Source organism: Juglans regia, chromosome 1, assembly GCF_001411555.2.
Source record: "Juglans regia cultivar Chandler chromosome 1, Walnut 2.0, whole genome shotgun sequence".
NCBI lineage: Eukaryota > Viridiplantae > Streptophyta > Magnoliopsida > Fagales > Juglandaceae > Juglans > Juglans regia.
Window position 1 is genome coordinate 40,301,843 of NC_049901.1, and position 17,016 is coordinate 40,318,858.

Below are 17,016 nucleotides of genomic sequence, written 5' to 3' on the forward strand. Positions count from 1 at the left end.
TAAGCCAGGCGAGGATCTGAGAGAGGCTGAGACCTTAATTTCTTTAAACAGGGTCTTTGAGTTAGGCTTCTTCAGCTCCGGCGGAACACCCTCAAGCAGCCACTACTTGGGAATATGGTTCAAGAATGACCCAAATAAGAAACCCGTCTGGGTCGCAAACCGTGAATACCCCCTTTTAGATTCCTCCGGAATCCTTTCTATCAGACACGATGGGAATATGGAGATCAGAGACAGGAGGGGGATTCCCATAATTGTGAACTTTGGAATGCTTGCTCCGAGTAGCAAGACAATAGCGACTCTTCTGGATTCAGGAAATTTTCTTCTTAAAGAAGGACATAAAATTGTCTGGCAGAGTTTTTATTATCCATCCGACACTCTTCTGCCTGGAATGAAAATTGGACTGTTCAATTTATTCACTGAAAACAACAGATCACAGTATCTGGTCTCGTGGCAAAGCTCGTCTGTCCCTACTACAGGCTCTTTTGCTCTGGGCCTCGATAAATATAACTTTACACTTGTCAAGGTTTGGCACAGAGATGGTTTCTCAAGGCAGATTGGATTTTGGGATGGAAAGAGGCTTAAATTTCAATTTGAAAGCTCGTCACATGACCACAATTTTAGCTATGTTTCGAAACCAAATGAGGTTTACTTTTCCATCCAAACGGAAGAAAAACGTAGTTATTCATGGTTTGTGCTTTCGTCATCTGGGCAAATCCAGGAATACAAAATGATGGGACAGAAGATATTAATGGAGAATCGTTCAATTTGCGAAAATACTACCGTGAGCAAGGCGACTGACTGTTACATAAGAACCCCGTACATGTGCCAGAATGGAGAAACGTTCTCAGAAATTAAAGGTTCGATGCCAGATTCAGCAATCGTAAGCGATTCAGTTCATCTGGGTCTTAGTGACTGTGAGATATTGTGCAAGGATAATTGTTCTTGTGCTGCTTTTGCTTCGTTCCGAGATGATGGCACCGGATGTGAACTTTATTATGGGGAGAAAAAGGTTCTTTTGCGATTCATTGGGGAAGGAAAGCGGACAATACATGTTCGTGGGGACACTTCCACAGAATCTGGTAGGCCTAATTGCACTTGAAACATTCTGAACATGCATTTTGATCGAAATCACCATGTTATAGGCGGTTATCATTGACAGTTTCAGGATTTTGATTTTAGTAGCATGGCTAAGTGAATGTATAGTTCATCTGATAGGATTTCAACTCTTTAGTGGCTTAGATTCCAAATCCAAGCTACTACATAATTGCAATGCAAATGTATCGTTGACAGGTGCAGGATTTCAATTTTAGTAACATACCTGAGTTAATGTATAGCTCATTTGACAGTCTTTAACACTAGAGGTTTACCCCCAAGCAATCACTTATCAAAAAAAAGTTTTATCCCCAAGCAATCTGCATTTTCTAGAATTCAAATGTGGATAATCTCCATTCATGTAAAAGGCATATTGAGGTTAGGGAACAATGAGATAGTCGAATTTCTTTTCAGGTGAACAGCATAACAGAAGGCTGTTGTGGTTAGTAGTAACGCCAGTTCTTTCTCTGATATTGCCCATCATAGTTGCCTTAGTTTGTTATTTACGATGGAGAAATCATCGTTTAAAAGACTTGGGTCTGAAGAGATTCCAGGTTCAAGTGGGCTCTTATGAAGCAGCAGTTGATCAAGATATAGGTGGAGACAAATATGGAAGAAAGAAGGATCACGATCTGCCACTGCTCAGTTTCGATTGCGTAGCAACATCTACAAATAACTTTTCTGACGAAAATAAGCTTGGAGAAGGTGGTTTCGGGCCTGTTTACAAGGTAATTCCACGATATTGAATGACTTCCAAGAGTGACGTCGTTTCTTTGATTTCTTAGTTAGGCATAATTATCACAGAAGACATTTTAATTTGAAATGAAGATTTAGCTCGTTGTGCGCAGAAACTGACATGACAGTCTTCTCATCCTCAGGATTATTTCCTTGCTTCTGACAGTTAATGTCACAGCAATCAAAACTCATTATGGTTAATATTCTTTTGTAGGTAAAACCTATTTGTGTTTAGTGTCAATTCATAAGCATCTCGGGCTGTAACTTTTGTAAGCATTAGTTTGGATCCTGCTCTATTATGCTATAGAATTAGAAGATACAGGGATATGGGATTTATTTTGGTCACTCATTGCTTTACATTTCCATGTCTGATTTGTGGTTTAAAGCTATTAATATTCTACCAAGAATGTCCAGGAAATAACAAATAATTGACATTTTGCAGGGTACTTTGCTTGGGAATGAAATTGCAGTGAAGAGACTTTCTAGACAATCTAGTCAAGGACTGGAGGAGTTCAAAAATGAGGTTCAGTTGATATCAAAGCTGCAACACAGGAACCTCGTTAGACTGTTTGGTTGCTGCATTCAAAGAGAAGAAAAGATTTTGATCTATGAGTACATGGCCAACAAAAGCTTGGATTCCTTCCTGTTTGGTACTTGACGACCTTATTTCAGTTTCATCTTTGTGCATGCTTTTGGTGATCTCTTGTTCCTCACTAAATGTAAAACTTGAACCAGATCCTACAAAGAAGATGTTATTGGATTGGAAGCACCGTTTCAGCATCATTGAAGGGATAGCTCAAGGCCTTCTTTATCTTCATAAGTACTCTCGATGTAGGATCATTCATCGTGATTTGAAAACCAGCAATATATTGTTGGACGTGGACATGAATCCCAAGATATCAGATTTTGGCATGGCAAGGATTTTTGGAGATGATGAAGCTCGGGCAAAAACAACCAGAGTTGTTGGGACCTTGTAAGTGACCGGTTGTTCTTTAAGCATCATCTCAGCATGGATTCCCCTTCAAGTACTAACCACTTGGTGTTAATTCTCATGACAGTGGTTATATGTCGCCGGAGTATGCTGTGCACGGCCATTTCTCGATAAAATCTGATGTGTTTAGCTTTGGAGTCATTATGCTGGAGATCCTTAGTGGCAGGAAAATAGTAACCTTCCGCCATTCAGATCGCTTTGTGAACCTCCTAGGATATGTAAGTAACTAAAATGTCAAACATTCTGAACTCAATTTATTCTTCATACTTGTGTTCGTTTACAAGCTGACTTCTTGCCCCCCTTTCTAACATTTTTTTTTATCTATTTTTGAAGGCTTGGGATTTGTGGAAAAGTGGAAAGGGATTGGAATTTATGGACCCAACATTGTCTAACACATGTTTGTCGAGCCAATTTATGCAATGCATTCAGGTGGGTCTCTTGTGTGTGCAAGAGCGTCCAGGAGATAGACCTTCCATATCAGACGTTATTTCTATGCTAAGCCATGAAAATACAAATTTGCCTGCTCCTAAAGAATCAGCCTTTTACATCCGTACAAGTTACTCTGCTTCATCTATGCAGCAAACTAATTCTTTGAATGATGTAACAGTTTCAGACATTTTAGGTCGATGATAGCGAGCAACTTCCCCTATGAATAACATGTTACCAAACATTTCCCATGGCTGACGTATGTATGGCCAGTTTACATGTATATTTATATTATATGAAGGCACTTTCATCTGATCATTAATTGTATACTTTCCTCAGTTGTAAATTCTGAAAAGTTTCCTAGAATTTGACATGTTTTCAAGGCTTTTTTGGTGGCTAAAAGCATTATACATTTAGTCCAGTTGTGCGCATGTTTCCTCAACAAGCGCTTAATGTATCCATCATCCATAACATTTTTTTGGAGTTATATGCACTAACATTAGCCATAAATGTTTAGAGCATGAGAATGAAATGTTTGTAATTCATCTACCTCTAATCACATTTATTAATATGACATATTTTTAAGTACAATAATAATAGTTGCAGTCATGCGTGTGCAAGCACAACACAACCGCTTTGAAAAAATTGAATAAATATGAGACTTACATGAAAAGAAATTAATTTTTTAATAATGAATCTCTCTCTTTTTTAAAGCAACTGCACGGTGCTTGTGTATTTCACGACTGGATGTAGCATTACTCTTTTAAGTAAATTAAACGCAAATGACAAAAATCAAGATGAAGAGTAGCATTACTTTAGAACTTTTTATTCAGCTTAGATGCTAAATGACGCATTTGGCTTCTTTGAATTGAAGTGTTGACATTTCATATCTTTCTAGCTCAAAATGAAATTTATCCTTTTCCAATCCATTATGTTCTATTCCCTAGCAATCTTTTCTTCATTTCTTGTGTTGCCAACCAACTAGACAATCTGTTAGTTGGGTTCGACCCAAAACTACCAAAGAGAAATCAAAGATGTTGTATGTCACCATGTCTCCCTCCGACAGACTAAAATAAGAAAGGCAGAAAAATAACGTATATATTCTATGAGTTTTCACGGATGTGTTCCTCACTCCTTTCTGAATTTCATTTCAATTTTCTCGCCTTTATCTGTTATGCCTTCTACCTCTCATGCATCAAGATTTCTCCAAGTTCTTCCTCGAATTTGAAGGCTTCAGATGCAAGAGAGAGAGACACATTCGTATCATATATCTCCCTCTCACTTAATTGAAACCTCAACTTAGGAGATGTGAGACCATTTTGGATAGAAAAATTCTTCTCATCAGTCACTATTCATTACCCCATATTCTATAAAAAACATCCCTACACCCTATAAAAAAAAAATTGTAGATGTGAGATGTGAGAGTGAATAATGGCTAATGTATAGCATTCCTCCTTTGGATATGAATCTTCAAATTAAAAAGAGTAATTGTACAGATGCATATCTTGGACCCCATGAATTGAAGCTGGCCATGATGAGATGTCCCAGACAATGCCCATAGCAAAAACATATAAAGATTAAGTTCAGTTCCTCAGTGTATGCATTCATGTCCATTTTGAATTCAGTCCACTTTTCACTGAAATTGATGCCTTTTCTGTATAAACAAACTTTGCCAAGTTACCAGGTGATGTCTCTTTATTTTGAATACTCTATTTTTTTTTATTACAAATTTTAGTGTGGGGTTGTCAGGTGGCCATTACAATATTCAAGTGGTGCTTTCTCAGTTTGATTTTTGTTCTTATATCTTCATAAATTTCAGAGCTTCCACTAATTTGAATCCATAAAATATGACATGCTAATTACTTGTCCATTCCAACTAGCAAGCTGCATAACTAACAATAAGAAACCTACTCCTATTCGAAAAAGTAATTACAAAATAGTTTCGAGATATAAATACGACGTAGTATTCTCATTCTATCATATGATGACAGTACCAACTTGTACTCAGAATCTGCCCCTTTCCATGGACATTAACTAATTTAGATCAAAGTAAGAGCTAACTCCATGAATCCTACTGAAATTTTTTTAGCAGGGGTTAAAAAGCTGAAAGGAAGGAAGGTTGGTTGGTAGACATTTCATATATGCCTCATGGTAGGGGGAGAAGAATGTATGGGGCAAGTGATGGAGGTTTGAGTTTTCCAATACATTTGCCACTCTGCAACACTGCAATTCTTGCTAGGTATGCTGCCTGAAACTGAAACCAAAAGTGGTAAATGATAAGATCCTGCACAGAAAAAGTGGGATAGAATGGAAAGAAGGAAAAAAAAAAGGAAAAAGAAAAAGAAATCTAAATGTTGACTGTCTGTTTTATATGAAACGTACAAAGCTAGAAATCAAAGAGGTTTCTGAAGTGGTTCAAATCCCCATTAGATGCAGGACAAAATGTGCTATGATCTTCCCCAACATCCTCTGCATTTTCACCTATCCCACATTACATTTTATTGCAGTTTTTTTTTTCTTTTTGTCTTGAAAATCAAGTGCTCAATGTTTTGTTGGATTAATGGATGATTGCTTTAAAGAACAATGATGATGGAAGGAAATTAGGATCATGGGGCCACAAGATCCGTATCACGGAATGGGGTAAATGACAAGAAAGTCTAGAAGGCAGGTAGGGCATGCATATAATGCCTCTCTATATAATGGGTTTGATGATCAAGAGATTATGCACACAACAACACAATCAATGATATTACCAATAAATAAAACCAATGGACCAAGGTATCCAATGTGTTTTTGAGCTTAAAAGAACACAACCAACTTATAAAATAATCTTCTAGAAGTGAAAGAGATGATGTTGAGTTCAATTACATAATATATGGGAGTAATAATGAAAGGGAGGAAATTATTGGCAATAATAATGCCTCCATTTGCTTTCCTTAGGCTAAAAAAATTGGTAATTTTCTTTCTCCATTGCACTTCAAGCATTAATCTAGGAATAGCTTGCATTGTTTGAGAACAATGATATGAACATGAATGACTACACATCATGAAAAAATTGAAGGTTTTTTTTTTTTTTTTTGAACTTTGTGAGTTTCTTATATGATTTGAATTTGATATGATTGTCTTCCATTATATACACAATTATAGAAAGAAAAATTATAAAAAGAAAAAAGAAAAATTCTTTTCATCAGTCACTATTCATTACCGTACACCTTATGAAAAACACTCTCACACCCTATGAAAAAAAAGTTATAAATATAGAGTGTGAAAGTGAATAGCAGTTGATGCATAAAATTCCTCTAAAAAAATGTTGTTTGTATGTTGCAAACAAAATTTATCATTGTCTTTTAAAATTATATTACAGTTATTCAAACTTCTTAATGCGTATCGATCGAAGATTTCTAACTAAAATCATGATTATTACTTTAAACTAATTAGCTTAGTAAATTTGTTCCAAATTATAAATATATGATTTTGGCTAAACACAATGTTCAATTCTCTAATAATTTTACATTTTAGAAACATAAAAACTCATTTATAGGCTGAAAACTAGAATTCTTTGAAACTCAAAAATAAATCCTTAAAAGTAATATTAATGAAGTTGTGGCAAAAGAAGACAAAAAAAAAAAAAAAGGAGGGAAAATGTCAAGTCTAAAGGAGCGGATAGATTAAATATGGATGGGAGATATGAAATTATTGGAAATATCCTAATAAATGGATTATGGACCCAATTCAAAGGTCCCTTAGATAGATAGCCTCACATGCATTACAAGACTGTCATAAAAAAGTTACCATCATTTCTCTCTATTGAGGCGGAAAAATTATTTGGGGGCACGGGTGCTTCGTGCCCCCACTCCCCCCTACCTTTACACATCTCCTTTAATACAACCTATAAAAATAAATAAATCCACCGCAATTACCAAACACTCCCCGTCTTTTCTTTGAAACCACGACCCAAAACCCGAGAGGAAGGAAAATAGAAATCATCATTCAACATGGCAATGTTTGACCGGCGAAACTGCAGAATTGCGTCGGCTTTCTTTGATGCCCCCCCCCATACGATGTCGTTTTTATGGAATATAAAATTATTAAATATTTTCAAAATATAAATGTTATGATTTTCTGGTGTTCCTATAATATAATATTACTAAAATATCTCTATAATTACTAATTTACTCCAAAATTATCTAGCTAGTAATTATTCTCAATTTTATTTTTTGTGGGAGTACTTGAGTACTATGATCACTTTTATGAAGGCTTGAACCTGGAGAATGCCACAGAATTTGATGTGTACGAAATATATATATATATAAATATATGTGGGTCTTTTAGCTTTGGCCCCCATGGGAGACATGCTCTCTCTCTCTCTCTCACACACACAGTACTCTTAAGGTGGCTGGTGCTGGATACTGCATCATAGTTAATTTATAAGTACGTTTAAGCTATCAGAGTAGTGAAGGCCATTTGATCATGAAATGTCTTAAAAAGATAACATATATAAACAAATAATAATGAGTTTCAAGTTACAATGCCTTTTTTTTTTTTTTTTTTTGTAGTACTGTATATACAGTGTAACACACACATATATATATGTATATATATGCTTTGGACATTCCTTTCTGGAAGCCACCTTTTGAACCAACAAAACCTAGTGGTGCTGTCAGTTAGCATGCCCAACCCAACATCAAATCTCTTTTTCTTTTCTTAACACTATACTTCATTCCTGCAGATCATTGATCTATTCAGTTCAAAACCACACGAACGAGTAGTAGTACTACACCATGCAGCATGCCACCAAATAAAAGATATACGACTCCATCGTAGTACTATTATTGCTGATCATGATTTGCACCAAAACTATATATATATAGACCAAAAAATGTATATAGGCAATTACTCATGAACTGATCTCAACATGCTGATGATCATCAGCTTTGCGCCTCTTGAGTACTTTTAAGAGTGATTCTTTATTTACTTATAAATTGTAATCTCACTTAAGTTTATCGAAAATCGCGTATTGTTATAATTTATCAGAACTTCTCAAACAATATAGGATCTCATATGATCAGTCACTCTGATAATCAAGTCGGGGATTACATATATAACACATTGCGATGGTATCCGGTTTTTATATATGCGCTAAGCTAAACATGAGGGAGATTTCATCACATTAGGGTAGGTATAAAGCTTATTTATTTGTTTGAAGACAAGATGGGCCATAAGGTGATCATGATAGTGGCAGTGTTGTGATAATCAGTGGATAGTAGTGGCATTTACCTAACCACATAAAACATAAGCAGTACTACTTTATTATTAGGCAAAAGTTGGGGCCAATTTCTATTAGCTAGCAAAAGTAGTACGTACTTTGGGAACTTCGATCCTCCAAACTACATTACATAAATATTCATGCGCTGATTAACAGTACCCACGATCGAAGTACTCTTGTGTATATATAAAGCCTGGGAAAGCAAGCAAAACCTCTCAAACATATTTGCAGTCTTTTAATTTACACGTACATGCTCCCCAAACAACAATGGCTTCCATTTCCAGAGATGAATCCGACTATGACAGCAGTTGCTCCTCGATAACCGTGCCGGACTCTAGCCGGAGCTGGATGAGCAACCTCAGCTTCGGCAGCCGCCGGAGCTCGGTTTCCGTCTGCGACTCCACTACTACTGACACCTCTCTGCTAAGCTCTCACAAGCCCCATAAGGCTAACCAAGCTGCCTGGGAAGCCATGCGGCGTCTCCGGAGCTCAAAAGGTCCAGTGGGGCTAGACCACTTCAGGCTCCTCCGCCGCCTCGGCAGCGGCGACCTCGGGAACGTCTATCTCTGCCAGATTCGGAACCCGGTGGTGGGGTTGCCGCAGTGCTTCTACGCCATGAAAGTGGTGGACAAAGAAGCTCTCGCCATAAGGAAGAAACTGCAGAGGGCTGAAATGGAGAAGGAGATTTTGGGTATGCTTGATCACCCTTTCTTGCCAACTTTGTACGCCGAGTTTGAGGCTTCTCATTACTCTTGCTTGGTCATGGAGTTTTGTCCCGGTGGAGACTTGTACGCCGCTCGACAAAGACAGCCCGGGAAGCGCTTTAGTATTTCATCTGCTAAGTAAGTCTCTTTGATCTTCAGAATCACTTAATTAAAAGTTGTTAATATTTTCTTTTATGGAAGCTCTCTTCTTGTTAGCAACAAAGTCAAGAAGTGAATTAGTTTCGACGTTGCAACAAGTGATTGGCTAGAACTACTGCATTATGCTTACTTTTTATTTTTATTTTTTTCGTATACGTTTTATTTTATGGATTAAAATTAAGTAAATGCTGTGGAAATGTGTCAGGTTTTACGCTGCTGAGACACTCGTAGCTCTAGAGTATCTCCACATGATGGGTATTGTTTACAGAGACCTTAAGCCAGAAAATGTGCTGGTCAGAGAAGATGGACACGTTATGCTTTCGGATTTCGATCTTTCACTCAAATGCGATGTTGTTCCTGAGCTCCTAAAACGGTACTTGGATTCCAATGACAAGTATGCAAAATGCTCGACACCTTCTTGTGTTGCACCCATGCAGCCTGTGCTGTCATGTTTCTCAGCCTCCAACAAGAGAAACAAAGCTAATGTTTCGACAATAACAGAACAGGTTAATGTCCAGGAACTTGATCCAGAACTGGTGGCTGAGCCAATCAATGCTCGTTCAAAGTCCTTCGTTGGGACACACGAGTACCTGGCGCCGGAGGTGATCTCAGGGCAAGGCCATGGGAGTGCAGTTGATTGGTGGACTTTGGGGGTGTTCTTGTACGAAATGTTGTATGGTAGAACACCTTTCAAAGGTGAAAACAACGAGAAAACTCTCATCAACATCCTTAAACAGCCACTGACCTTTCCAAAAATTGGTATTAGTAGCAGCAAAGAATTTGAAGAGATGGTGAAAGTTCAAGACCTCATATGTAAGCTCTTGGTGAAGAATCCCAACAAGAGAATTGGAAGCTTAAAGGGTTCTGTTGAGATCAAGAGGCATGAGTTCTTCAAGAGTGTGAATTGGGCTTTGATTAGGTCAGTTAGACCACCTGAGGTCCCTAGAGATTTACATGACAAGATGATCATCAGGAGTAGATCAGCTTTGTTACCAAAGTTAAGCAAGAAAGAGAGGGATGAACCATATCAGATCCCTCATCATTTTGATTACTTCTAATTTTAGATGTAAATAAAAATAGGTAAAGCAGAAAAGCACATATCATGTATGCATGACACTAAAGAAAGAGTTCATGTTCTCCTCTGTTTTTCCTAGTAATTATTTATGATAAGGTTAAGATATCTATTGTAAGACCAAGTCACTATGCTTTGAACTTGCATTTATTTATTTGGTGCATTTAATTGTTGAATACTACTTTTTTGGGTATTATTTGCTCTCTCTCTCTCTCTCTCTCTCTCTCTCTCTCTCTCTCTCTCTCTCTCTCTCTCTCTCTCTCTCTCTCTCTCTCTCTCTCTCTCGTATTTAATTAATACTCGTGCTTATGTGTAAAAGAAGATCATGGATCCCATAATTGTCCCGATGTGATTCTCATGAGAACTCAGTGAACTCATGTGATCACAATAATTACTTTCTCCATTATAGAAGGAAAAAATAATATTATCAAAAGGAAAATGGAACCTTTTCTTTCTTTCAAGTTTGAAAAGATTGTCTACTTTCCTCATATCGGGACTTTTATATCCTCGCATTCACATGCCCTTTCACCGAAAACTGCAAAGAAACAAATTAGTAAACAAACTTCATCCTTTCCATCTTCTTCTTTCTCTTCTTTCCATTCTTTCTTTCCCTTGTCAAGAGATCGATCACCCTTTTCTTTTAACCTTTTGGCCTTTGATGAATAGTTAAGTGGCTTTAATAATTATACTTAAGGAAAATATAATCAGAAAAGTTGGGAATTGTGTTGTAGAAATTGTATAAAAAGCTGTGTTGTAACAAGAAATTAGGATTAGATGATCTCTTGTGATCAGGACGGCCACTTTGAGACAAATGCCACAAGAATGGACGTTAGAATATTGACCACAACATCGTAACCGAGGAGGTTTATTTTTATTAATTTTTTTCTTTGAATGAATCATAATCAAGAAGATTAATAATCAAAATGTCAGTACGTACGTACTAATCTTGCATTTACCAATGCTAGCTATTACTTAAGAATCCTTCCTGGGTCAAAATTCTGCCAAAGTAGTACCCATTTTCATCTTTTTAATATGCTTATCCAACTATATATGTGTACCAGGTTCGGTATATTTTACCAAGATAAACATGAGATTACAGCTATGGCAGAAACAATGATGACAGTGGTGCATTTTCTAAGCTATACTCACTGTTTTACAGAAATTACAGGATGTTTATCCATAATTACCATGAATAAAAAAATGGGAATTTCTACGTACTATATATATATTTATATATATATTGAGCCACACTGATCAGTCACAATCTGCAGCTCTCAGCATTAGAAAAACAATAGCAAGGTCACATACTTTTCTTGATTAAAATTCAACTCTGGTATCAGTCGTCTGTCAAATAAATGAATAATTGACGGTCTTAATTTGATCAGGAGGAGGCCAGACGACTACTCAGTCAGCTCCAGCTTGAAAAAGGTCAACAGGCTGAATCAGCTTCATTGGATTGCCATTTTGCTAACCCCATTCTTGGAAATTTGGTCTGCAACTGTCAGTGGTCAGCTTGCAGCAGCACGCGTGCTTCTTCCCCACTAGGAATTTTCATGCTGCATGCCAAAGCGACACGGGGCTGTAATATTTATATAATGTACGTATCATTTGAACCCTTTCTCGGCTTCCTTTTTCTTGTAATTCCTCTTTGAGTTACAATATTAGATCCATGGAATATACAACTTAAGGTGATTTCTTGGTTTAAATAGTGAGTTGAGAATAGATGAGATAAGAGGAAAGTTGAATAAAATATTATTATTTTTAATTTAAAATTTTAAAAAATTAAATTACTTATTATATTTTGTATGAAAGTTTAATAAAATTATAATAATGAGATGAGTTGAGTTGAGTTGAGAGACTCTCTCAATCTAAACAATCCCGTGGCATAGACCTTAGACCGTAATATGCTGCAAATTCACTTAAAACTAATTGTCATGCACATGCTCAAGAGAAACATGAAAATTATCTACATGGATCGAGTTCTTCGCGACCCAATTTAGAGAAAAACTCCATCCATATACTTTCGCGAACAATATTCTTTTACAACAATAATCCTAAGTGAGAAAGTGATATATATTATGATCAACATATTTCTGCTCATTTCAATGGCCGAAGTTTATAAAGCTTTGCTTTGAAAAAGCAAAGAAGTGATGCTCATGATCATCATCATCGGTTTATTTTATATATATTTATATAATATTATATAGATGTCAAGCAAAATCTGGGAAGCCCATTAATAGATGAATAAAGGAGCTAGGCATGCATGGCGACCCAAGTCAAAGACAAAGGCTTGATGTGAAGTAGACGTCTAGCTCGTCTGTATCCATATTTCCATTTTGCTTTATAGAGTTGATAGTTGTTGTGCATCTTGCTTTTCTCTTCTTTTTCTTTTTCTTCTTCTTCTTCTCTTTTTTTCTTCCCCGTCGACCTAAGCGTGCTTCATGCATGCTAGCTTTTCTGTTTCACGAGAATCTTTGGTAGCATCGATCTCTAGCTAACTGCATGCATGCTAGCTTTTAATTCGACTTTAAATCTTTGAATATTCAAGAACAAATTAATGCAGATGATCAGGCTTAAAAAGGAACTAACAGGAAATATTAATGGAAGAAACCCATGCATGCAGTAGCTAGCTGCTAGGATGCTAGCTGATGACCATGATGATCTCTCTAATAATAAATAATCAAAACGTCGTAAGATAATATCGTTTGGTCACCAAGTTATTAAGTTTAAAAACGGTCGTCTTGTTTTTCTTACTTTAATTTGGCACTACTATTTTGTTTTGATTCTAAGGTTCCTAATAAGAGTTATTATATTCTCAAATTAGTATTTAAAGTATACGGTCATCTATATGATCATTTAAATAATAATATTTGATTTATAAGATTTAAAATTTAAAATTTATCTTCCAAATTAATTATGTTATATAAATATTTTACTAGTTAGGTGTGGATTTATCCATACCGATTTATAAAGAAAAAATATATTTACAATCGTAAATTGTGTGACTGCTGCGTAATTATTTTGAAAAAAGTGAATAAAACATGGGATCTATATGAAAAAAATTTATTTTTTAATAGTAGACTCCACTATTTTTCAAAGTGATTACGCGGCGTTTACGCACTTCATAGTTGCATATAGAATTACTCATTTATAAATAGAATTTTTTTATAAGCAATATGAATTATGAAGTTTCGTTTGGTTACATAGATGAGATGAGAAATCTATAAATAGTAATATTAATTAAGATAATTTGTAAATAGTAATGAAATTATTTGAGTTAAGATATTTATAAAAATTTAAAAAATAAAAGAAAAAATTAAATAAAAAAATTATAAAATTAAAAGAGGATTAGGGCGAGACTCCGTTGCCCACCCCTAGATTAGAGAGCACTTGTATTACTTAAGATACGGTGCCTACAATAAACGATTGGTACATTCATATTATATTGTTTTATTGCTGAAATGCAGCAAATTATTTCTAACAATCTAATTAAAAATGAAAAACAAAATCCAGATGGATGGGCTAACTAGTAACCACCCGACACGTGGTGGCGAGAACCACCCTAAATTGGAACTTGCCACCTTGCAGGTGGTGGTGTGGCAAAACCACAGCATTTTTTTTTTTTCAGAAAAGAATTATTCTAATTTTGTTTTTTAGTACTAAAATTAATGTGTTAGCCTGTTAGCTTTGCCTTTTATTAAAATGTCTATTAAAGACCCAATTTATATTAAATTATAATTGAAGTTATTTTCCTAAAATTGTATCTTTATCTATCAGAGATTCAGAAGTGAACCTTCCAACACAGGTAGAGAACTTAATCCCAACCCCATAGAACATATCCCATGCAAATCCTCCCTCCAACATCTTGACCATCAACAAATCTGATTTATTTAGGTAAGGTTTAGATATTGAGTTGAGATGAAATGAATTGAGACGAAAGTTGAAAGTTAAGTAATATATTATTAAAATAATATTTTTTAATATTATTAATATTTTAAAATTTTAAAAAGTTAAATTGTTTATTATATTTTATACAAAAATTAAAGAAAATTGTAATAATGAGATGAAATAAAATGAGACGAGTGAGAGGCATTTTTGTTCCATCCTTATTAGTTTTGCCAATAAACATAATTAAAGAAAATTATAGCATATATACCCATGTTTTCTTTTTTCATTTTCTGCCGTGCCAAACAAAAACCACATCATTTAAAAAAACAAAATAGATATAGCTTTGATAATCAGGAGAAGGAAAATTCAAAAAATAGAAAAGTAAAAAGGTCATCAATGAAACAGAGGTGGATGACGTGGGTCAGTCACAGACCAATTGTGGTATGAAATTCATGCCATATATAATAGTTGTCAAAAATATCAAAATATCATTTTTCACGAAACATTACATAATAATATTTTAAAAAGAAAGATTTTTTTGTCAATTATCTTATAAAAATAATAATATTTTATTAAAATATTTTTATTTTATAATATATATATATATATATATTTTTTTTTTCAGTGTCTGATAAAGCTGAGATCGAAGCAAGGACGATCATGGTTCGAGACTGCAAAGTGTTGCTCTCTGCCTAAACCCTGCCCTTGGGATTCGCAGAATGATGGTTTTGACCAGCGTGTGGAAGATCCTCCTCTCTCGAAAGCGGAAGGTTGGTTTACTTACGCAAACTTTATAATAATATTTTACTAAATTTTTAATTTTTATCAAATTTCATCTCACCTACATAATCAAATGAGACGTAAATGATTGTGTAAATTTTTGTAAATAAAATGAATTCTTCGAAAAAAAAAAAAAACAAGAAGGGTTTTCAACATTTTTTTTTATGAGGGTGTTCAATTTTTCGTAAAAGACTTCAAGAAAATTTGTATATTTGAAGTTTGGATTCGTATATATCGTTAGTCATGTTGAAAATGGGAATGAAGACACCTATGTAATTTTTCACGGATTTTTATTATTCCAGTTTTAAATAAGAAGGATTTTTTTTATAAAAAGAACCTGATTTTACAAATATATCATTAATTTAAATTACGAAAAAAATATGTAAGTACATCATTATTCTTTAATTCAATCCCATAAGTGAAACTAAAGTTTTTAAACTGATGTAATTTATTGTGTCAAATTAAATTTTTTTTATACTAAAAAAAAATTACAATTGATTGTTTCACATTTTGTTTTTGAAGAGAAACTTTCATTATTCATTTATCAGAGAAATTTATATATATGATCGAATACATTTTGAGATGTCTCCATATCAAATATGATATCATAAATCAAAATAATGCATTTGGAGCTCCATTAGTACACTATTTCTTTTTGTGATTGGTCTGGTTTTCACTATTGTTGATATTCTCTACAGACAAATGTCTACAAAATAACACTCTATACCTAAATAGAGACTCAACCTCACCCTTCATAAAAAGAGAGGACTCAACCTCTACAGACAAACGTAAGAAATACGATCTCTTTTTTATTTTGATTAACAATAAGGAAACAACAAAAGAAAGCAGTAAAATAGATGTGAAAAGGACAGATTATAGTTTAGACCAACTTAGGTAGAATTTGGAATATGTGACAGCCTGTGAAGGCAACACACTTATCTATTTTTAGCTACAAAAGTCGGATCTGAAAGGTCTGGTGGTGGCGAGTCTAGAGATCTAGAGCGTGTGATGAAAAGAGCTGCCGGAAGGGGTGGCGCATGAGGGCCACGCGCAGATGTCGGCAGCGCGTGAGAACCATACGCGATGATTTTCGTAAAACCTTCACTTTTTTTCCGAACGATTTTTGACCTGTAAATTTGCTTTTGGGGCATGTCTCTCGAGAGTTGCTAGAAAGCTGCTGATCTATATTTTTCGGTCTTGAAGAAAGCAAAATAAAACAAAGCAAAAGAAATCTTGATAGACAAGATGGGTGAATAGAGGAAGGGGGAAGGAAAGAGAGAAGGAGGAGGAGGAGGCTACGAGCTTCTCATCCGATGAAAATCAGATCTAGAGTCCTTAATTTTTAAAAGAAATGGAAGGGAAGGAGGCACCTAAGATTGTCTCACCTTAAACTATATCAATTTTTTATTTTTTTTAATTAAATTTTATTATGAAACTAGCACATAAAGATCTTAATTAGCTGATAAAAAGTTGGCATTGATATTTGATTGATATAGGTACTACTATCCTGATTAAAACAAGAGTTTTTGCAACTTATGCTATGTCAATAAAAATAAATGATTACATAAAAGTAAATTTATAAATTGACGTATCTTCATGTGATCTGTTAGAGATCTATCTTATAATCATATTAGTTTGTAGATTTACTTTTATATAATTATTTTATGATTAAAGTATTTTTCATTTTAATATCACGAGATGTTGTAATAAATTGAAAATAATACGTCATTATCTAATAATTTTCTCTTAGGCAACCAACTCGAGAAAAAAGGGTAAAAAAAGGATGAGAAATCCATCAAACATGTTGTGAGTGCTAATAACTATGATCAGCAACAGTACTAAAGTAGATCAACAAACATTAATGCAAAATGCGAGCCCTATGGTCCAATCCCATGAATATTAT

The 17,016-nt window shown here is 34.8% G+C and overlaps 2 protein-coding genes across 2 annotated transcripts; both read left to right on the forward strand.

Moving 5' to 3' along the window:
* The first annotated feature begins 15 nt into the window (after positions 1 to 15).
* LOC118344025 (G-type lectin S-receptor-like serine/threonine-protein kinase CES101) lies at positions 16 to 3,573 on the forward strand. The gene is made up of 6 exons (XM_035683762.1): positions 16 to 1,079; positions 1,507 to 1,820; positions 2,270 to 2,477; positions 2,563 to 2,800; positions 2,886 to 3,036; positions 3,152 to 3,573. The coding sequence occupies exons 1-6, from the start codon at positions 218 to 220 to the stop codon at positions 3,446 to 3,448; spliced, it is 2,070 nt and encodes a 689-aa protein (XP_035539655.1). The 5' UTR covers positions 16 to 217; the 3' UTR covers positions 3,449 to 3,573.
* A 5,063-nt stretch (positions 3,574 to 8,636) lies between these two features.
* On the forward strand, positions 8,637 to 10,626 carry LOC109006265 (protein kinase PINOID 2). The gene is made up of 2 exons (XM_018985483.2): positions 8,637 to 9,352; positions 9,579 to 10,626. The coding sequence occupies exons 1-2, from the start codon at positions 8,778 to 8,780 to the stop codon at positions 10,429 to 10,431; spliced, it is 1,428 nt and encodes a 475-aa protein (XP_018841028.1). The 5' UTR covers positions 8,637 to 8,777; the 3' UTR covers positions 10,432 to 10,626.
* The last annotated feature ends 6,390 nt before the right edge of the window (positions 10,627 to 17,016 follow it).

Coding starts and splice junctions, on each gene's coding strand:
- LOC109006265 (XM_018985483.2), top strand. CDS start 8,778: ATGGCTTCCATTTCCAGAGATGAATCCGACTATGACAGCAGTTGCTCC. Junction 9,353..9,578: donor TTTAGTATTTCATCTGCTAA/GTAAGTCTCTTT, acceptor GAAATGTGTCAG/GTTTTACGCTGCTGAGACAC.
- LOC118344025 (XM_035683762.1), top strand. CDS start 218: ATGGAGATCAGAGACAGGAGGGGGATTCCCATAATTGTGAACTTTGGA. Junction 1,821..2,269: donor GTTTCGGGCCTGTTTACAAG/GTAATTCCACGA, acceptor GACATTTTGCAG/GGTACTTTGCTTGGGAATGA. Junction 2,801..2,885: donor ACCAGAGTTGTTGGGACCTT/GTAAGTGACCGG, acceptor TTCTCATGACAG/TGGTTATATGTCGCCGGAGT.